The 22674-nt window shown below is 36.5% G+C and overlaps 2 protein-coding genes across 2 annotated transcripts in view; both read right to left on the bottom strand.

The window, feature by feature from the left end:
- The window catches only part of bbox1 (butyrobetaine (gamma), 2-oxoglutarate dioxygenase (gamma-butyrobetaine hydroxylase) 1), a 29918-nt gene extending 18439 nt beyond the window's left edge, over positions 1 to 11479 (bottom strand). The window contains exons 1-3 of the mRNA XM_028015784.1: positions 11344 to 11479; positions 8981 to 9414; positions 6679 to 6793 (exon numbers count right to left, since the gene is read on the bottom strand). Of these exons, the coding sequence (XP_027871585.1) occupies positions 6679 to 6793; positions 8981 to 9414; positions 11344 to 11464 (670 nt within the window). The 5' untranslated portion in view covers positions 11465 to 11479. The remainder of the gene's footprint in view (positions 1 to 6678; positions 6794 to 8980; positions 9415 to 11343) is intronic.
- A 5842-nt stretch (positions 11480 to 17321) lies between these two features.
- On the bottom strand, positions 17322 to 18721 carry fibinb (fin bud initiation factor b). Its single transcript, XM_028015755.1, has one exon. It carries the CDS (start codon positions 18242 to 18244, stop codon positions 17621 to 17623), a length of 624 nt encoding a protein of 207 aa, XP_027871556.1. The 5' UTR covers positions 18245 to 18721; the 3' UTR covers positions 17322 to 17620.
- Between the last annotated feature and the right edge of the window lie 3953 nt (positions 18722 to 22674).

The following is a 22674-nucleotide window of genomic DNA, read 5'->3' as shown; positions in this document are numbered from 1 at the left end:
TAATAAGCTGCCATTTGATGGTGTATCACATAAAAGCTCACTAGAATACATCAAAGTTGAGATTATAATTAAATATAAGAGTTCAGGACATACTCTTGTATTGACTTGTGTAGTGGCTACTGTAAATGCTGATTTGTTACAGCATTTTGTTAAAAAGTGAAACCATATATGATAAGAACAGTATTTAATGCCGTCTGTATGTCTCCTAACTTCTATGTCTTTTTTTCTTTTTTTACTTGCTTTAACATTAATTGCCCTTTGGGACTCAAATAAATCTGAACCTGAACAATATTTATCAGGAATAACTGGCCTGGCCAAACATCTGTAGACCAATTGCCACAGAAACCTGTGTTAAACACAGGAGAGCAGACAGAAAGGGAAGCCTGCAAGAACTTTTTTTGGACAGCAGAAAGTTCTTTATTTAAACTCCTGTAACATGGATTTGGAGACTCAGCATTCTGTTTGTTGCCAAAGGCGACGCTGACAGGACTGAGAATGTATTTTTAAGAACATGCAGCTCTTTTTTCGACCCTCACTTTAAATCAGTTTTCCATATGGCAGAGACAGATGGAGGGGTCTGAATAAGTCCCTCAGTTATACAGACATCAGCCTTTCTGATGCTTCACTGACTCATACCATTTCTCAACACTTTACATAGTTCAGGTTTTTCTGGAGCAGCTGTATGAAGACATTAAGCTAAATATACTGACAGTTGCATGTGAATCCATTACACTTATGGTGACAAAATGGAGATAAAGCTGCAGACTTGACTGAGGAGAAAATAACAAATTGCATGTAACATCTTGAGAATAATTGAGAACAGGAATTATTTTGTTTTCCAAGTAGATCCTAAACCTGACATAAAGTGTCTCCATCACATAAAACACTGCTATAAATATGCAGGAAACAAAATGTTCATTTAGTTCACTTAGCATGAAATAGTTAATGTTTTTACATGATACATCTAAATGCACACCGTAAAAATTTTTGTATGTCCCTCTTGTGAACTGTGCACTGCGGTTTCAGATCTGAAATTCCATAGAAACGTACAAGTCGAAGAAAAAAACATTACCTCAAACTTGAAAAAAACGATATAATGCATGGTGAATAATAACCCCAAAGCTTCAATTATCATATTGACCTCAGCGTCCCCTGAGTGCCACACTTTCATAGCTGAAACTCTTAAACAGGCAGACTTGGGCCTGTAAAATCTAGCTGTGCTGCGTGAAAAAGACAAGAGAAATTCAAACTGTAGACATTGTTTCAGGAAGTGGGAAGCAGAGTAAAATTAAGCATCATTTATCTTAGAGGAATGTAAATTTTTCTAGTCTGGTGTAAGGAATGTAAGACTGGTGCGCAGGAGGAAATAATTAAACTCAGAGTGTATGTGTACACACACATATCAGGTTTTATTGTCTTCAAGCTCAGAAGTTAAATAGCATCATTGTGAAGTCCTTCTACCTTTGAAGTAAAGGTTTTTAAAGAAATAAAAAAAATCAAAAAATAACTATTCATCCGTAAAGTGCGATAAGAGGGATCTGTTTACACTTCCACATGAATAGAGGACTTATGAAATTTAACAAACACTTACACATGAACTCTTAATCAGTGTAGAACAAGAGCCGCTTAGCCCTGTGGGTCCTTCAGGACCACGTGTGTATACACAAACTGACTGCAGTCCATCCCCCGCTCCACTGAAGTGCTGCTACCTTGTTCCACAGCTGAACTTTCTCCTCTGCTGTCTGGCAGACTGTAAAGTGTACTGAGCCATTGTAAATATACTGTAAAATGAGTTCCCTTCCAGTCTTTAAGAAAATCAATGACAAAGTAACCCTTCTTAAAAAGGTAAAGAGGGAAATTTTAAATTAATGTACTAAAAGAGCACAGAACAGGACAGTGTGTGGTTTGAATCAGCATGGCAAGTTAATTTCAAATTTTACATCATAAATATGACAAGGCGCACATTGTAATGTATGCAAAACATAAAAGTCTACACATCCCCAATAAAACACCAGGTCTTTCCACCTTTAATGAACTCGATAACCACTACAAAACCAATACTTTAAGAGAGAAAATTTTAAATCTGCAGATTTGACTGTGATCAAATTAATCACAACATCTACACCAGAGACAACAACCACTTGTTGGAGTATCTCTGATTAACTCAAAATAACAGTGAACTGATTTAGAGTTTCTGACATTTTCTTATTCGCATTTCACAGTGAAAGCCATGGTGTGCAGAGTGTTCAACAAGTCTAAAAGTTATTGGTCAAGAAACGGGTACAAAATTATTCTCAAAGTATTAGACATGCCAAGGAACACAATGAAGATAGGTATCATCAAGTGGAAAAAAACTAAAGAAACAAACTGAACTGCATGCCTCTGCAAAACTGCTGGAAAAAAAAAAAACAGGACGAAGACTGTTCAGAAAGGATACAGAGAGGTCTACAGCGACTTTAAAGTAGATGGAGGAATTTCTGGAAACTTACAACAGTTTCTTACTCTTCACATGCCTGGGCTATGGGGTTGTCCCCTCCATGTTTTACAGAAGGCATGCAGTGTCCTTTTCTGTTAAATCTTCACTTTTTTCCTTCTTTAGACAGAGCAAAACTGGAAAAAAAATGTCCAGTTTTGTCTCATCAGTATTGTATATATACCTATATATACAATTCTAGAAATATCAGATTTTGTGAAATCCGGCAATTGTTTGTTTTATGTTTTTCTCTCTATGTGGAAGTCTTTCTGAGTCTTCATAAATTGCTAGGGACTAGAGAGTAATATTTTAGTTATATCTCTGCATACAGTTTGAAGTGTTTTGAATGGTTTCTTTACCTTTTCCACTATCTGGACCATCAGCCTGATCGAGCTGGGGTTTCAGGTCTTCTCAGAATAGGTCAAAGGGACACGAAGCTGCTGGAGATGCTCCTATAGCCTTTACCATTATCATGGATAGCTATAATCTTAGCTTGTCAGTAAGCTCTGACCTTTGCTTTTTCTGCTCAATGTTCAGTATGGTGCACACAACAATACCAAAGTACCCTGCAGCATGTTTGTGCCCTTCAAATAAGCCGATGAAAAGCTGAAAGGTATCTATGATACTAAATAATGATAAATGCATAGTTTAAAACATCACTACAAAGCAAAGACTAATAGTCTCAAGGGCCACCAAAAAAATCTGTGAATTTATCATAAAAAAATCTGTTTTATTAATTCACTCCAGACATACTGGTACTAAAAACATTTAGGTATAAATTGAGCAATTTCTTTGAACCGATTCAGCTTTCAAAAAGAAAAAGTAACATTTCACTGACCTTCAAGGACAGAATACAAACATTTGACCATGTCTATTCTTGAGGTGGAAAAACCTTTAAAATTAAATTTGAGCTATTATCCAACAACTCTGCTATTTCATGACACCCCACAAATCTCAGATAGATATGGATTATTATTGTGATATAATGAGATACTTTCAAAAACATGAAAAGATACAGCTGAATGAAGACTGAAGTACCTCATTTATGCAAATTCAAAATATCAAGTGCACACTATGGCTCTTTTTGTCACTGTTTGAATGACGCAGCGAGGAACATTAACATGAAAACGGGCTACGTCTGAATGACTGAATACAACCGCTTTACCAGATTGATGAAGCCATTAATGTTCATGTCTGAGCAGGACCTAATAGTCTTTCTCACAGCCACACACATACACACTTGATGCGTACTAATGACTAAATAAAAAATGCACATTCTATTTATCTAATTTATTCAAGCTGTGACCACTGGGTAAGTACCCATTATATTTCAATTTCAAAAAGGAAATTTCTCTTCCAGGTTGCCCCATGACAGTCAGTAAATATCACATTTAGCAGCTCATTTTCAGAAAAATAGGCTTTAAATGTCTAAATTTAAAAGTATGTATGAATAACAGAAGGATAGAGTCCAAGACGGACATTCAACCAATCAGCTGAGACAGTCCAAAAATATAATATTGCTGTCAAAATGCAACTCTGAAGCAAATTTGTAATATTTGCAAAAACAAAAAGCAAAAAGATGATGAAGACCAAACTGAGAAGTCTGTCATTTAACAGCAATCGCTGGGAAGACATACAGTATGTTCACTTGAGTGAATTTCAGCCTCATTTACTTATCAGCTGAAGTGTATTGAGTTAAAATAAAATAAAGTGCAAATTTGTTATGTCCTTCAGAATATAAAAAAGTTAGTTAAGCTTTTGAGCTATCATTGTGGCATATCCAGTGGCACTCATATTGCCACACGAGATGAATTATCATGAGTGATAAGCTTTATTTCACATGCTGGTTTGTTATTTATGAACAACCAGAAAACACCTGCTGTTTGGCAAGCTGATAAATTGCCCTTAGTTACAGCTCTGAAACTAAGTAATTCACCGAAGTGTTTGTTCTTCATTTTAATTGGGAGACAGCTGTGCTATGATTTATGGCCTCCTAAAAAATTTTTTTCTTTGCCCATTAGATCAACAATAATTGGAAAGTGATCACCAGTCTCAGAACACAGAGACAGAGAGTATCATTCTAAATCTTATCTTTACAGTGGAAGGTAACAGCTAACAGTAAATCTTTCCCAATACATGTGGAAGGAGCTCAATTATCCCCAACACGTCACAAAACTACAGCATACTTTGCAAAATAATATAAATTGTGACTGGGTCTGACACCATAAGGACCTTCATATTACTCTTCATCTAACATCCTGTCCGACCCCGTCTGAAAGGCAATTATTAAAGATATACATTGTGGCATTTTAAAATTTTCTCTTCGTGTAAGTTGTACGAGTGCAAGCTTGTGCAATATTCATCAAACTAGGACATATTAACATGTTATCTCGTGTTTACAGAGTCTTAAATAAAGAGTAAGTACAGGCACAGAGGTTTCCATGCAATCCTGTGTTAATACTTACAACTTTGAACAATTAGCTTTGAAGTAATTAGCATCTTTATGAACATTTAGTACCTGGCATAAATTGTGAAAGCAACTGGTGCAGTTTTCCTGTTAGAGGCATAACTATCATCTCAGAAATGGGGGGAACAAATTTTTTAGAGGTCCATTGAGTGATTTGTCATCCTCTCACATTCAACCGCACCTCCTCTTAGGTGCTAAAAACACAAATAATCACTAACAGCCACAGCTCTCCACCAGGAGACCGACTTTAGTTCTTTAAACTATCTAAAGCTTTAGCTGCCCTTTACCCTTGAACATCTTCAGGGGAAGTAGCCAGATCATTAAATGCGAAATGGCAACACTGAACATGAAATTTTCAGCAAACTATCATTCCTGTAAGTAAATTAATACTCTGTACACAAAATTGAAAGGAATTGACAAGGTAACAGGGTAATAACCCACATAATTTAATGTAATGGCATGAACACAGAAAGTGAAATAAATAAATATAAACTACACATGGCCTTCTCTCTATGCTAATTCAGATAGAAATATTTCAGAGTATGAATGAGCATAATTCTGAAAGATCTGTAAAAACCCTGTCCTGACAACTGCCTGCTTTCTGCTTTCAATAAATATGTTTTTCTCAGCAAGTTAAAATCGCTCTTTACCTGTGTCTGCATCACCATCCCTGCCATTGGTCTCTGGTCTAATATCTTCTCACAAATTTTGCTCTTTCTATTATGTCAATAAAGATTAATTTAAATATGTGGAAAGCAACAGTGAGCACGACTTCTGTTGAACAGGTTTCCCTCAGTTGGTTCAGGTTGGTGGTTACCAGGTCAGCAAATAAAAACAGGTAATTTTCCATTTGTTAGACACAGCTAAACTGAAAACTCCCACTTTTTCAGTGATCAGTGAACACACCAATACCAGTTTATTCATTGAGGCACTTTATTTCAAAATTATGGGACCATATAATCCCTTTTATTTATGTAGGATTGAAAACTATCTCTATTAAGGAATCAGTACCATATTTTTAATGCCCAATGTTTCTTACATTTAACTGCTGAATTAAAGCAAAGCTTAAATGAGTTTCAATGGGTTATTTTCCATAGAAAGACAATTATGTTAAAGTCCAAAAAGACATAAGTTTCTTTCTACAATATCACTGTTGAATGTTGGAATAACTATGTGTCTCATGACATGGCATCCTCCAGTTTCAACTGAGTGTTATAAGCTAGAAAAATATTCATGGCTTTGTGCTTTAATACTAACAGAACTTTAATATTAATAGTGCTGACACTTTTTGTGTTGTTTTTAAACAATATACAGTCTATAGTTAACATGGCATATGTTTAGTGATCATCAAATGCACTCTGTTCATTAAAATCACTTTATATGTCCAAAGAGGTAACCGTTCATTTTTCATATGTGCATGTCTAATCAAATTTGTTTCTCTTACCATAACTATAACCAGTATCTTAAACTTCTGCTTTTACACAGTCTTTCCTATTTTATGGCCTATAAAATAAAAGGACTTTACTGTTGACTTTGTGGGATGGTCTCAAACCTTTATGAAACAACTCAGAGAGAAATTCTACCTCTACTTTTATTTTGTAGCATTTTTGTTGAAAAGATTACTTGATAAGTGCTTCCTACACCAGAAAAAAATATTATATCAAATGGATCCACAACAGGTTGAGTTCTAAAATACAGAAAAACATATTTTGAAGAGAAAAGATAAAGATAAACTCACCATTGAGGAACAGCTCCTCCTGCATTGCTTGTCTGGCAGCATCAGAAAAACAGCGTTTTTTCAGCCACTCTGCATCAAACACACTCATGTGCTGGTCGGGCCACACAATGGAAACCTGAAAAAACATAACTAGATACTGATTCTCATCAAAAGGTTCCTGTTTTCAACTCTTCACATTTTGATGTTGAAACATGTTAACAAAGAAAGCATTGCTTTTTTAAAAAAAAATTAACAGTTTTTGACTACCCACTGTAGGTTTTCTTTCCTTAATATCTACTTTTTGAAATTCACAAAAATGGTTTAATCCACAAGTGGAGAAACATATTGAAGGACATATCTTTTATTATGATGATGTACAGTACTTTGACTATTTTAAACTAAAACGCATTTAAAGGCACTTAATGAAGTCAGAGTTTCAGTATTTTTAAATAACTAAAAGCAAGAATGAACTTTTCAAGGAATTCAAGAACAGTAAGTACAGTGCAAACAGAAAGTTATACAGGGGTTATTTTAGTCAATTTACATAACAAAGGCAAAAAACATCTGAGGATGACTCTCCTGGATGGTTGGAACAGTCAAAACTGAATCTGCTTAAAGCTGCGTCCCACTTTAGGAGCCGAATCCTTAGGGAGAAGCAGGCAGCTCAGAGATGATTCTGTTGGAGGACCTAAGGTTCATGGCTAGCCTACCAAAATTAGACCATCTCCCTGTTTGACCTCAGCACTTCATCATAAGGCAGCTGCACTCAGAGGTCAGTCATTCTCGTCCTGGCAAAGACTATTTCTAGTACCTGAGCACAAAGTTGTGTGCATATAATTTAACACACATCACTAGTAGAAATACAAAAGCAAATAATAATCTAGTTTATGTACTTAGGTACATTTCATAAGGAGAACTGCTCTAATACAAAATAAATGCATATTTTAAAAGAACATTTGAGCACTTACTCATACACCAGTTTTATAAAGGATTAAACATATGATAATATCATGGGAATATGATGAATATTTACACAATCAATAAACTATTTCTCCCTTGTGGATCAAAAACATAAATCATTGCTAAATTTAGAGGCAAAAGGCTCGACCACCAAAAAACATCAACCAATCTATACTGCCTAGGCAAAAAACAAATCACCTATAAAAAACGGTCACGCACAATAATATTTTATCCCCTTCAGCTTAGGTTACGTCATTCATAAGCTTCTGTATGGAAGATTTACTTCCATACAAAGTTGTTTTAATTTTTCACCAAGATCTTATATTGAAGATGGGAGAGTCTGACCACTGCGAAAAGCCTTCTCCAGACCATCACAGGGTACATGTAGGCTCATCACCACCTGACCATCTTCCATAGTACCTTGCAAATTAAAGCATTTGTCCTTGGTTAATCTCACTGATTAGTGGTTTTCTTATGGCTACACAGTTTTTCAGTCTCAAAGCTTTGATCTCCCTTTGCTTTGTGCATGTGGAAATGCTCTTATTTTTACAATTAAGTAAAGCTCTGAGTTCCACCATTGTTTTTTTTTATCAATTTGATTTCAAACATTTAAGTGATCTCCAACCACAATCATTCTGGAGTATTATTCTGACCACATTTCTTTTTCCAAGTTCCCTCTTTCCTTCCAGTTTTTATTAATTTGTTGCAGAGTTCTTAACCAAAGTTTTATAGTTTCTGGAATATCCTTAGACGTCTTTCTGAGCTTCATCCATGCCAATGATTTGTTCCTTCTGAAACAGACTAGCATCTTTTCCACAACCACAGCATGTGTGTCTCAGCATGGTTGTTAAGAAGTGAGGAGCAGCCCATTGCATTGGTTGGGGATAAGTAACTTGTTGCCAACTGAAAGATAATCATCCAGTAACAAATCAATTGGAGGCTTGTACCTATTTGCTCAATTAAATCCAGGTGGTGACTTTTTCTTTTGCCAGGCAGGGTTATGTTACATGTGCAGCCACTTTCTCATTTACTACAAATAAGTATGAAATATCATAGCTGCAGAAATTAAAATTTCTTGTTCATTGGTACTTGTTCATTGTTGACTTTGTTGGCTAAGAACAAAGGCAACAATGAACAAAACCAGCGCTGTTTACTACTTACAAATAGCTGAACTGCTAAGCTGTAAAACCTTTTGAAACAGCGACCCAAAATCAAAGGAACACAAGATCCCATTTGCTCAATACTGGGCTGACACCACACAATGTAAAGAGCTTAAAACTAAGCAAAAAATGTTTTTTCAACATAAAATATTGAAAAGAGTAATGAACCATAGGAAATAGATGAGAGTTAGGTAACAACTAACCTTGCTATCTTTAGTAACCTCCACAGAATCCATTCCTGTGTGGATATCAAGATCAGCCATCAACAGCAAGCGGGCCTCAGCTGACCGCAGGGTGCAGTGCGGACACTGGCAGTTGTCTCTCAGCCAGGTGAATGGGTACAAGCTTTGGCCTCCATCTTCCCATTCCACCTCCATCAGCCTCTCCTCATCCAGAGCACGTACATGTCTCATTGAGTGAGAAGCCACAGGCATGGGGGCAGAACCGAGGGTTTGATGTCTGCGAATATGTACTGGAGTCATGCAGAAACTTGGTGCAGGCAGCTCCATCCTACGACAAGCTTTCATTGCCTTGCAGACCACTGGAGAGGGGCTCCTTTGAAAGACGGGACTAGCAAAACGTGCAAGTGTACTCATCCACATTTCTAAATGCTCTTCCCAAGCTTTAATCACCAGTACTAAAAAAAAGTGTAGGGGAAAAAAATTATGAGAATTATTCAAGTCTACTTTAATGTAAAAAAAAAAGGCAAACAAAACCTTACCTGATAGGAATTAGTCTACCTTTACGTAATCAAGTATGTTACAGTGCCAACTTATGCAAATGTATGTTATTTTCAACATTTCTTTATAAAAATCTAAAATGCATGGATTCATTTATGCATCGCCCACCCTTTACTCTGATAGCCATAAAAAATATCCACAGCTATCATTTGGCTCCAGAAGTCTTCCAATTAAATTAGTAAGAGTCTACTTGTGTCTCATTTAATTGTAAAGTTTGTGGTTGTAACTTTTCAAAATTTACATTTTTAAATCATTTGTATCAAAACAGTAATAATCCTGTATAGAAGGATTATATACAGAATTATGGCCGGTATCCTGCATGCTTTAGGTTCGTTGCCTAGTTTACAACACTTCAGTCAAATGATTGTTCATTACCAACCTCCTGGGGCCTGTAGGTGGACACACCTGCTGCTCTATATCAGGGTTTCGCAACCTTAGTCGGCAGGACCTGTCCTACACGTTTTAGGCGTTCCCTACTGCCACACTAAATGAATGGGTGATTAACAGAGTCTTTGATAGCCTGCTGTACAGGTAACAAAATCATTTGAATCAGCTGTGCTGAAGGAGATAATTAAAACATGAAGAGGTGTGGGCCCTGGGAACCATTGCTGAGAAATATTGCTTCATAGCAATCATCTTAAGCAGGGATGTCCAAATCTTGTCCTCAATGACCATTGTCCTGCATGTTTTAGATGTTTCCCTGCTCCAGCATAGCTGATTCAAATTATCAATCCTAAAGACTTTTTTTTGACTCTGCGGTGACATCAGTCATCTTCTATTTTGGAGCAGCAGCTTATCTGAGCTAAGAGGAAGCAGTTAGATTAGTTCATTAGAGATACAAGCTTATCCTAAAATTGCATCATTGTTGGACAATGTCTCCCACCCAGTAAAGGAAGTTATTGCTGAACTGAAGAGTTCCTTCAGTCACAGACAGCTGAATACTAGGTGCACAAAGGAGTGTATGTAGTATGTCCTTCTTTCCAGCAGTGAAGACTCTATAACCATCACTGCTAACAAATTCTGCTCCAAACTGTTATTTGTACAGTTACTTTAAATAACTGTACAGTATTTTCTTATTATGTAAATTTGCTCTTACTGCTCTTAGTCTTGCTGTTATTCGCTGACCTATTTTTATGTTTTTGTGTACATCTAAATGCTTGGACGTCTGTCACTTTGCTGCTGTAACACCTAAATTTCCCTACTGAGGGACAATAAAGGTTATGTTTTCTATTCTATTCTGCAATTCTGAACTAATTCCTCAGGATCATCAAGATCTACAGGTCTCATCAGGTGTGTTGAGACTTGCCTCTTCATGAAACTGAAATAAGTTTAGTTCAACGAAAAACAAACAATCCCTGGTCATAACAATGTATACTACATTAGTTATTAGCCTTTAATAGTTTTGATAAAATAAACAATTTTCAATTTATTAGGGATCAGATTACTGATAATGTTCAAAAGCAAGAGTATAATATTTTAATACCATGCAACTATTATACTGCACATGACTCGGTGCTTGACAGCATACACACAGCTTATATCGTAGAGTTCACCGACATTCAAGTTGAAAACAGCCTCACAAGAAATCCCATATATAGCCGCCAGCTGCTGGCTTTAAAGACTGAGCTATCAACAAGGCTGTTAGCATGAAGCCGGTGTTTAAAGCTACATCCGGAATCCAGTTTAAAAACATATAAGCGAAACAAACACTCCCCCTCTTTTCCCCGTGGGCTTATTTACCGACTTCCGTTAAGGTTTATGAATTAAAGCGGCGCTGACAAATAAACAGTGAAAACACTCAAATTGTCGCCAATAACAAACGTTACCTGTATTTTGTAAGCGCCGACCGTTTGTTGTCTTTAGCAGTGCAGCAGCTGTTAGCTTGAGAGGGGAAGTAGGTGAAAGGTCGGCCGTGCCTGCCGGGGTGGACAGGGACAAGACAATCATAGCGTGTGTGTAAACTTTGCTCTACTTTCTATTCTCAGACACACATCTAGCGGATAAACCAACTACGGGCCTGCTTTCACACTGAAACTATATATTAAACAATATTACTTTCACCACACAGTGTGGCTTCAAAGAATCAAAGTAAGGTTTTAATTTCAAATACATTATCCTTATCAGCAAATTCTTGCCATCTTCTCTATAATTATTTTACTAGGCTTAGCTAGGCTAACTAGTTCTGTCTTTTAATCTTGATTAATAAAAAAAGAGGTTTAAACAAAACTATAAGAAAATTTATTATGTAACCAGTAGCATTGACTCCACCTATGTTAATTGAAAGAAGAGGAGATAAAGTCATTTTTTTGGCATGACCAGAGAGAAGCCATGCAAACTTCATGCAGAAAGATACCAGGCCGGGATTTGAATCCAGGACCTTCTTGTTGCAAGGCAACAGTGCTACTAACTGTAACTGATCAGAAATCTCAGCGCTCGCAGGACAAATGTTGGGAATCATGTTAGCTGCGGGATAGATTGAGGAAGTCTTTACCCCAATAGGTTAGTTTTCTCTAATTATAGTCCATCAGTATATTCAGTGAAACCAAAAATTCAGACAGCCAGCCACTCATATTATTGGAAATTCAACCGTAAAGAATTCAAGCGATGAGATTAATAGTTACTTATTAATAATTACTGTATGAAGAACTAAAAGGAAACAAGCAGGCAGACAAATATGAAAAACATGCTACAAATAGAAGTCAAATTGATATAATGATGCCATTTAGTAAAGAAGAAATTAAACCAGTAATTACACAAAAGGTCAGGAGTGGAGATACAATGGGAAAGAAAAACAGGTGGCTTTATAACATTCATAGACAAGTCCCCATAATGAGGAAAACGGGAAGAAATAACCATATTCAGATTAGAAGAGAAATTTGGCTGTTTTTGATGCAGAAAATGCATCAAAAATTTACTGAGGAGTGAACTGGTACACGGTTTACAAGAAAACAAATTGCAATTGGATAGTGCAGTTGTTCAGTACAGCACTGTTGTATTGAAGCAAGAAGGTTCTTGGTTCAAATCCTGGATTAGGGTCTTTCTACCTGGAGTTTGTATGTTCCCACTGTCCAAGGACATAAGTGTTATGTTAAGTTTTTCTTGAAGAAAAAAAAAAGGACATCGAACACGACGAGAATTAAAATAATAAGTAATTTAGCCTAAAATGACAAAGTGTGACATAACTAACTATAATTAACAATAAAACATGAGGCCACAATTATGAAGATAAAACTAAACTGAAATTATCAAGAAATAGAAGTTGCAGTACATTGTAAAAGTATTTAACCCCATTTTACTTTTTGCTCTTTAAAATTAGGAGCAAAGATTTCCCCTCTAAAGATGCCAGCTGACTGACTCTCAAATGGGAATATTGTAAGGAATTCCAAGGAGTACTTTTTTTTTACAGTGTTAAAAAATAGTACCCATGCAAAAATGTGTAGATTGTTCAGTTTCATTGCTCTTTATTGGCTCTAGCAGCCTTCATTGAGAGTCATTAGGCAGGAAGTTTGGTAATGACAGAAGGGGAAGACATGCGACAAGGGTCATCAGAACGGGACTTGAGCCTGTAACTGCCGCGTCAAGGACTAGGGCCTTCGTATGAGGACTGTGCTTTACCTCCAAGCCGCCACAACGACCCCTAGTTTTATTATTCTAAAATGAAAATGTAAATAATCAATTATTCCCAATGTCAAGATAGTTTGTTCATGCCACATGACAGTGGATTTTGTGTGAAAAGAAACACTCTTCCGTAACATGAAAGAGGAAGCTGTGGAGCCATTTCTTCCATTTGCCTTCAAATACTTATGTTAGACCCCTGTTTCTGCAATGACTGTGGTCAAAACAAAGCAAAGAAACAGACTGAGCCCAGAGAAGGGCTTGGCTACAACAGTTGCCTCACTGCCACCAAGGGAGACAAAGATTCTCAGTGAAGCACAAACTCATTGCTAAAATGACAGAGCAAAAATTCTTTGTAACATAAATGCAGTTTAAGCAAGTTTTGACAGTTTGTCAGCTTACTTTCATATTGTTAGACATGTATTTCAAGATTATTTGAAGCAAAAATGTTATTTAAAATTAAGTGGTTTTTTTGCAAAGAAATATTTTGTTGTCTAACTGTGGCTGTAGTAATCTAATTAACATCAGTATGCTGGTGCTGTCAGTAAGTTGTTAATTTTGAGGCTGCAATATTTTTCTGCATTGTTTTATTAAGTTTGAACAATGTTTAGTAGAAATTATATTTAATATTCATAAGAATTCTATAGGCATTTAACATTTTGGATTAAACTAAAATCTCTCACAATTATACAACTTCAATGCTAAAACTCATGGAGATTAAATATGAACCTTTAAGTATTCAGGCTTACCTCTTGTCTCTTATTTTTGCCTTGTTTTTCTGAAGGTGCAGGGATGATTTGTTCCAGTGACTGCAACAGCACGATTGTTTATCTAAATGGTATACGCTCACATCCGAGCTTTAAAAGCATCCTTTTGCAATAATTAACCCAAGGTAACAGATAGCTGCTAGAATCATTATGGAGCAGAGATAATTTTCAAAGGCTGAGTAACTCACTCACCTTGTAGCAGGAAGGTGTGTTGAATAATGGACGTGGAGTCATTGGGTTGAAGTGTAATTTCTGCTTAGTGCATTGACATAATAAAAATTTACTGCCTTAAGCTCCTGAAAAATTAAATGAGTTTTAGCAGCAAAATATTATTTGCAATAAATTTAGTGAGACCATGGAAGAATGCACCTACATTAACAATTTTTAGTTACTTCCTGTAAATTTAATTTAACTTAACACAAAACCTTTACTAAATAATTGATCTGAGCAAAGCAAATTCTGCCCTCTCATGATAAACGCTAACTTATATAGTATTATTATCAATATTGAATATAAATTTAAGCAACATCTTCACTTTGGAATAAAGCTAATTGTTTTGTGGCATTTCTTAAAGATGCCTGTTAAATATATGACTTTTCCACTATATGGTGCCGATTGTCTATTTAAACTTTAATAAGAAAAGTGGTGTCTTCCCCTTGCTGCAGAAACATACAAATCAGGTTAAAGGTTCCTCAGCTGTATGTTACATGCTTTGTCTAATCGGTCGGCACAAAGTCTTTGTGAGCGAAACTGAACGGTTACATAATTTACAACCCCTGGTATTTAACATTATGTAGTTATGACATTTTAATTCCTTTGCCTCAAAGTGTCAGAGTGTTTATGCAACATTATCTGTGACCTTCAAAGACTGAACCATGGTTAAAATAAACAAACAAATAGTAGATTACAGCTCACTGGATGAGAACAAACAGGCTGTTTGTAAGGCCGACCGCAGCACCTAAAACACGCACCCTTACAACTTTGTTCCCCATAAATACCAGTAAGCAGCTTCTCCCTTCAAAGCACACGTAATTAGGCCAGTGCCTGAGAATATAATTCTTAGCAGACCTCAAAGTGTTTTAAGCAAACATGGTAGGAACTTTGTCATTTTCAACCATGTGGTAATATTTTGTATACTATAAATTATGTGTGTGCCACAGCTACATCACAGGGTCCCCCATGCGCCACAGGACCTCACTGGTAAGGCTTAATGAAAATCTTGCGTATCATAGTGACATTACAAACTAATGGATAAAAATAAGAATGCTGGGAAAAATGCTTTGATTCATGTTGCAACTCAGCAGTCCGTTGTACTTAATTACTTTATTTTAAAAGTCACAATATAGTCGATTAAGTATGTTGTCATACAGATTATTTCTTAAACTCAAAAGTACATGAGTGCTGCCTGCAGTCTTGACTGTCAAAGTATTACACCAAAAACATAAACACAGATATGTGTGTTCCTTGAGTTGGAAAAAAAATACATAAACACTAGTACAGATTAAGGTATTCTGTTATAAAGGTACTCACAGTATTTACTTTTAATATTAACCTGTATATTTTTACAAGACTACACTCCTTGTACAAAACAGCACAGCAAGGGGCACCCACTTTAAAACATAAGTCACAACATTTAGCACTTAGACAGTAAAAATTGTGCAACATTTGCAAGCCAATAAAACAAAGCCAGAGAAAATTACAACTGATGCTTCGATGCACATGTAAACATTCTTTGATTTTCTCAGAAAAACCTTCTTCAAGAGGGTTAAAGAGACACAAATATTGTTTCTTTTTATAGGATTTTTCACCCTGACTGTGGTCAGCTATTCCACTGCACAAGGCATTCAGGACATAGTGTAGACACTATAAACTGGGCAATGTGATTAGATTTTAATTCTATTCCTATATAAATCCGCAAAACATATTAAAAACGTACTTAAATCTTATGTTTTGAAAGTCAAAGCCTCTAGCTCTAATTCCATCCATCCATCCATCCATCCATCCATCCATCCATCCATCCATATCCATCCATATCCATCCATCCATCCATCCAGCATTGCCAGAATGGCAATATTTGACATCTAGGGAATATACAATGGAAATACTACCCGTGTCTCATTTAGTGTTTACATTTTGTGTGTGTGCAAACCATTAGCCAGTTTCAATTTAGATAATTAAAAATAAACGTTGTCAAATATGAGGATGTATCTTTGTTTTGTCAAATAACTATTATTTATGATTTGCTAGGTACTTAGACTGTCTTGCCAGGATATCCAGTAGTTTGATGCATTAAGATTTTTCCATGTGGCAGAAAAAGAAATTGCATCCCCAATATGTCATTTACATATACTGGGGAAAACAACCATGATGGCACTTGACAGCTTATAAAAATGTGAAAAATTCATTGTTCATTGTGGTTACAATCCAGTTTAGTAGAGTAAAAAAATATATTTTTCAATTTTCAATTACTCTTACCAAGAGATAGTTTAAAAGCTGTATGCCCAGATTGTTTTTTAATCTCTAAAACTCTATTACTGTGAACAAAGTTACTAGTGACTTTTTTTACAGGTACATAATTACGCATACTAATTCAGTTTATTATTTTAAAAAAATATTTAAAACAATTTATTTAATTTAACTGACCGCAAAACTAATTCTGACAAGTGGTGGAATCCATTTTGCATTGAACATATTCACATTTCACACAAATTTAAAAATAGTTTTCTAATTTGGGAACTTTGAAATTAATACTTTTGATCAATTTATTTTTACTCACTGTGAAAACTATAACTGTCAATCCTTTCAAGCTACACTGGTCACTTACTCACTATTGTAAATATATTTATTTTTTAATGAAATAAAAAACAATAGATTTGCTATACCTAAATAATTGTAGCAAATTTACACAAAAAACATGTATTACATTTGTTCTATAAATTTAAAGAGTTGACTCTCTAAGACACTGATTGCTCTTTAGGGCCCCCACTGGTCTTTCAGCCCAAAGACACTGATGTTTGTTATAACGCATTATAACACTTTTTTGAATTCCATCCATCCATCCAGTTTCTGTTCACCCTTGTCCCTAATGGGGTCGGGAGGGTTGCTGGTGCCCATCTCCAGCTACGTTCCGGGCGAGAGGCGGGGTACACCCCGGACAGGTCGCCAGTCTGTCACAGAGACATACAGGACAAACAACCATGCACACACACACTCACACCTAGGGAGAATTTAGAGAAACCAATTGACCTGACAGTCATGTTTTTGGACTGTGGGAGGAAGCCGGAGAACCCGGAGAGAACCCACGCATGCACAGGGAGAACATGCAAACTCCATGCAGAAAGACCCCGGCCGGGAATCGAACCCAGGACCTTCTTGCTGCAAGGCAACAGTGCTACCAACTGCGCCACTGTGCAGCCCACTTTTTTGAATTGTATGATATAATTCTATAAATTATATAACTGATGCCAGGTATGTATTTTATTTAGAAATGAGAAATGGAAGGACACGTTAAGAAAAAAAAAATACTTGGATCAGATCATCTGTTAATGATCAATGTATTGAAATTTGAATGCATGAAACACATGAATTATGTGAGATTAAGGCACCAAAAGTGGACTTAACCCAAGGCCCCGCACTTTTCTAAATCCGGCCCTGGTCACGCTCCACAATAAAAACAATATTTAAAGTGATGTAATGGGAAGTTTGAAGGGATTGTTTCCTATTAGAATTTGAGGTACTCGTTCTTCAGTCTGCTCAGTCTCGTTCCGTGGCTGCGGATGATCAGAGACAGCAACTCGTGCTTGTCCTTCAGGCCCAGGGAGATGTCCATGGTCTCCTTCAGGGCGTCCCGTGTGTGCACGATCATGGTGAGGAAGTCGTCACTGAGCCGGTGCTCCTCCTTCAGCTCGCTCTCCTGGCTCTGCTTGAACTTCACCTCCAGCTCCAGCAGAGATTTCTCCGAGTTTGTGAACGCCTCGCCGATCTGGGCCGTCTCCCTGCGCAGATACATCCCGTAGCTGTCCTCTCCGTCCAGGTCGTAGGAGATGCTCTTCCCTATCCCCTCCAGCACCCGCGCCGAGTCCTCGATCTGCCGCTTGATGAGGGTGAAGTCGTCCCTTATGACAGAGTCTTGATCCTCGTCCAGACTGCACTTTCGCTCGTCGGTCATCTTAAAAAGCATTTGACACTGCTCTGGGTCGTCGTTGTCCTCATATTCGCCATCCGGGACAAAATAATGATGAAAAGTGCCATTAGACATCTCCGGATGTAATGGTCCCCGGTAAAAAGCTCCGCACGCTGGCTGCAACAACATCCAGGCACTTAAGAGCAAGTGAACAAAAGCCATGATGCAAACTTGCTGCAGGGTGCAAAAAAAACCCAAAACAAAACAAAAAAAAAACAGGGTTTAAATACTTGCTAAAATGCACTTTTAAAATGCTATTTCATTTCAGCGCAAACACTGCAAACAGGTTCCAAACTGCGCAGTTAGTTGAAGCTTGGCTGTAGTTTCAACGTCCGCCTCTCCAAACAAACCAAAAAAGTGGCGTGAAATTGTGTCACGGCTTCTCTTTTTCGTTCTTTAACCCAGCTGGACAGCTTGCATCACCGCTGGCGAGCAGGAGAGCGGTGAGTAAAAAAGTTTTCCTCGGCGTGGCTGTAGTCCCGACTCTGCCTGGTGCCTCAAACGCAACATCTGGACGTCTCAAGTGCCGCGCTTCGGTTTTTGACTAATAATACCTCTGTGCTACTCTCAGATTACAGCCCCTCCGTCATTTTCAAAAGGCTGCATTCAGTCTGGTCCAGACTGCCACCGGGGCCGGCCCGTAAAAAAGCCTCACTCAAACCAGAACCAAGACCAAGTTTGTGTTAATTCGCACATCCGTTGCAAGTTGGCGTATATGGTTCAACATTATTACACTCCTGAGAAATATACAAGTGACCACATATAAACCTGAAATGCCCTTTTGTAAACCAGACCTGTAATTACAGTCTAGGCACACACTTTTAAAAATGTTATACTTTTTTTAATAGCAAATGACATTTGACTGAAGTATTTGCAGTGTGGTAAATCTTATTACATTAAAAATAAAAATAAATAAATCCCAATAGTCACAGTATTGTCGGTATAAATAAAAGCTTTAATTTATATTGCTAAATAACAGCACATTGGCTAACATTATAAAAAAAATATTAGTACTATTCATAAAATAACTGCAGATCCTTGCAATAGTATTCATACCCCTCCCTTGAGCCTTGGAACCACAAACGTCAATATATTTCATAGGGATTTTCCATGACTTTAACATGCATAAGTCCACTTCTATACTCTTAAATAAAACCCACTGCAGTCTGTTGCCTCTAGTTGTGTCTGTGTATAATTAATCTAAAAATGAATAAAGTTGCAATTACCATAATTGATAACTTAATTTTTCAATATGGTTTTATGGTAAATCATAAAAGTATCATGAAACAACACTTAGTATTTGTGCAAACAGGATGGGTAGAGATGATTCCCAGTAGATTTCTTGTTGAGGGTGGAACTCATCAGATGGTAATTTAGAAAACAGACACTTTTTATTGTGGAAGGACATTGTAGTGTGTAGTTTAATGAAATCGTCAATGATTCTTCTTTGTTGAGGTTCATCAAATATTGCAGTGCCAATGTGTAAAACAGCTCAGTACCCCGTAGGAATTGTTTGAGTGTAATTTGGTGCGGAGGCAAATAAAAGATGGGTATGTAAGTGATGTGGTTTACAACAAACTGACCTGTTAGAACGAGCAACACAGATGCATAAGTGGTGGTGCAACAGCACCAGGCTGGTACCAAAGCATCCTGCAGAAAGTCAAAATGATAAAGGTGATCAGAGGCAAAGGATGCATCAAGAATGGATCAGACATAGAGACCTCTTAAAGGTGATGAAATGGTCTTTTATTTAGAATGAGCAAAAATATGGTCACTATACTTCTCTCTTCAGATGTTTCATGTTTATTAACATTAGTTTACAAAAACATATTGTCACAGAACACAAGGTTTAAAACCCCTATATTTTAACTCAAGTGTAAAAGCCACTTAAGTTCTTATGTCATAAAAAGTACATGCAAAACATAAATGTATTATTAACAAATAATACGTTAATAACATAAAATATATTTGTTTACCTTTAGTATTCAGAATATATTAGGGCAGAAGTTCAATGATGACCTGGTTTTATTATCTTTACCATGAATGACAGCGTTTTTTAAAGTACAAAAATGTTAGCTGATCTTCTTTATTCTTTGTTTAATCGCATTTAAAAAAAGAAAAAAAAAGCTTTATGAGCTTTAGAAACAGTCCTGTTTTTTTGTCTCAGTTACGATGCATTTTCTGGTAAATCCAAGAGGATTACTCAAACATTTATTTAGCTTAAGAAAAAAAGGTTTCTTCTGTCCTAAAAGGGAACACATAATGCCCCAGTTTATCTCAAACTTGTATGGATCATTGGAAGGGTATTACATTTTGACATCTACAGATAAACTATTACGAGAGCTCTCTTGCAAATGTGGTGTGCCCAAAGTAAAGCGTTTGTCTCTGTGAAAATGCGGGACAGCTGCTCAGAAGATCGGTCTAGAAATTTCAAGGTTTAATGTCCAATTCTTGATTGCGCAATTTAGTGATTTGATCTCGTGAACAGCTGTCGAAATTAGAATTTTTATGTTTATCATTTAGTGAAATGTCATCACATACTGAGTTCTGTATGTCTGTGTAATTTGTTAGCAATGTAATAGGACGTCAAGTTTAGTTCAAAAGAAGCAAAAATACACAACTCACTGAGTAATGTGAACTCCAAATGTATACAGGCTAGACCTGTAATATATTTAAATATTTACTTCTCTATTCCCAAAGCTACTCATTTGGGTGCAACAGAAATACAATGAGAAATGTTTTTGTATTTAAAATTTCTGCCAGTAAAGTTAAAAGTGAAATTGAAACCAATTTAATAACAGGGTCAACCTTCTCCAGATAGCTACTGGAGAAGAATGTCCTAAAGAAAGAGCTGCTTAGATTTTTAACATGATGAGTACATGCACTAACATGCTAAGAGTGATCTAATGTCTTAGACTCACAGTGTCACAGAGTGTGTGCATATTTTTCCCGAGGAAACAGCAGACATCATTAGATCGCCTACCCCTGCTGAGGAATACTGCTCTCATTCTTTCCACTGCAGGGGTGATTATTCAGAGTTTTGACATGCAGGAGTTAGGATTGAGAAGAAAGACTTTCACATGGTAAGCATATGGTTATAATCTTTGGAAATACCTAATTCTATCCCATTCCCATACTAAAATAGTATTTTTCTGTTTGAACTTTTGACAAGAAGAAAGTATCTCAAAACAACTTGATCTATTAATCACTTTTTGGAAAGTGGCTGATATTGTTGTTAATGGAACATCAACAGAATGAAGAAACCATAGTGATATAAAAAGAAAAAACTTTATTACGGGATTTCAACAAAATATGTAGTTTTTGCATAATAAAAATCACCCCATATCAGAGGGGATCTAATGGTAAGTTAATGTATTGCCAGAATAGTTGTAAACACAGAGATTCTGGTAACAAGGTGATTTACTGGCTTTTGTGAACACTGTGCTCGGTAAAAGGCTTTTAACGGATTTCTTCCTGCATTCTAAAACACTTTCATCCAGTTAGATGAGCTTTTGCAAGATGGAGGCCTCGTCTGCGTCATATGTTTGAGTCATAATATGACAATAATGATCCATGAGCCATAACGGATACTACTGAGTGTCATCGTGGTCAGTCGTCACAATTTAAACTTTTATTGCTTTCTCCACTTGTTTGTCACACGTAAACATAAAATTAGACTGCTCTGGCTTCTACCACTGGAACACTAGCCATACAAATTGACTGCTTCATAGTGCGCATTTTGTGACTGATGCAAATCTAGTGGTTAATCTCACTCTACCGCTAATCATGTTCTATGTGCAATTATGTTGAAACTAGCTAGTTCGACTGGACTAACACTGATATTTCTGCATGTCGATCATTCTTTGCAGTCATAACAGATGATGTGGTTGTTTGCAGCTGTCTGTAGGATATATAATTGGTGCTTCAACATAAAATCTGTCTATTGCAGCTTGCCTTCGTCTTCTTTATTAACTCTTTCTGTGCATTTGCTTTTCCTGCAGCATAATTATCCAAACAGTTAGTAGAGTTCTAAAAATATAGTTCAGGAATTTTCTGCAGCTGTACAGAAGTCAAGTAAAACCTGAAAATGTGAATTAAAATTGCATATAAAAACCCAAATCACTGTGCTTTGTGTGCGTTTTTCTAGTTTGGCTATACACCAGTTTAGGACATCTCTGAAACATGTGCATGGAAAACTGAAATAGATTTTGTATTTGAACAAAATAAGCACAGAAAAGAAGTGTTTGTGCCATTAGTTTTTTCAAAGGATGAACTATACAAGTTGACTGATTTTTTTAGTGTTAGGTTGGCCAACTTCCTTAAACTGCATATCTTTATGAGGCAATAAAACAAAAGGCAGAATGGCAATTAGTCTAATAGGGGTATTAGTTGATGTTTTTCAAAGGCCATTAAAGCAACCTAAGAATCATCTGAGAATCATTTTCTCATTAGTCAAATAAGAATTTCTTCACATTAAGATTCCACAGTAAATCCCTTAACAGGTTTATGTATAAAAAGGGCGATATGCTGATTTGTTTACTCATTTGAAAGGCCAAAAATGTTTACATAAGTTTTCACCTGTTTTCTTTTTT

This window comes from Xiphophorus couchianus, chromosome 4, assembly GCF_001444195.1.
Source record: "Xiphophorus couchianus chromosome 4, X_couchianus-1.0, whole genome shotgun sequence".
Lineage (NCBI taxonomy): Eukaryota > Metazoa > Chordata > Actinopteri > Cyprinodontiformes > Poeciliidae > Xiphophorus > Xiphophorus couchianus.
The sequence above is the reverse complement of the archived record's forward strand: the minus strand, read 5'-3'. Positions and strand labels throughout refer to the sequence as shown.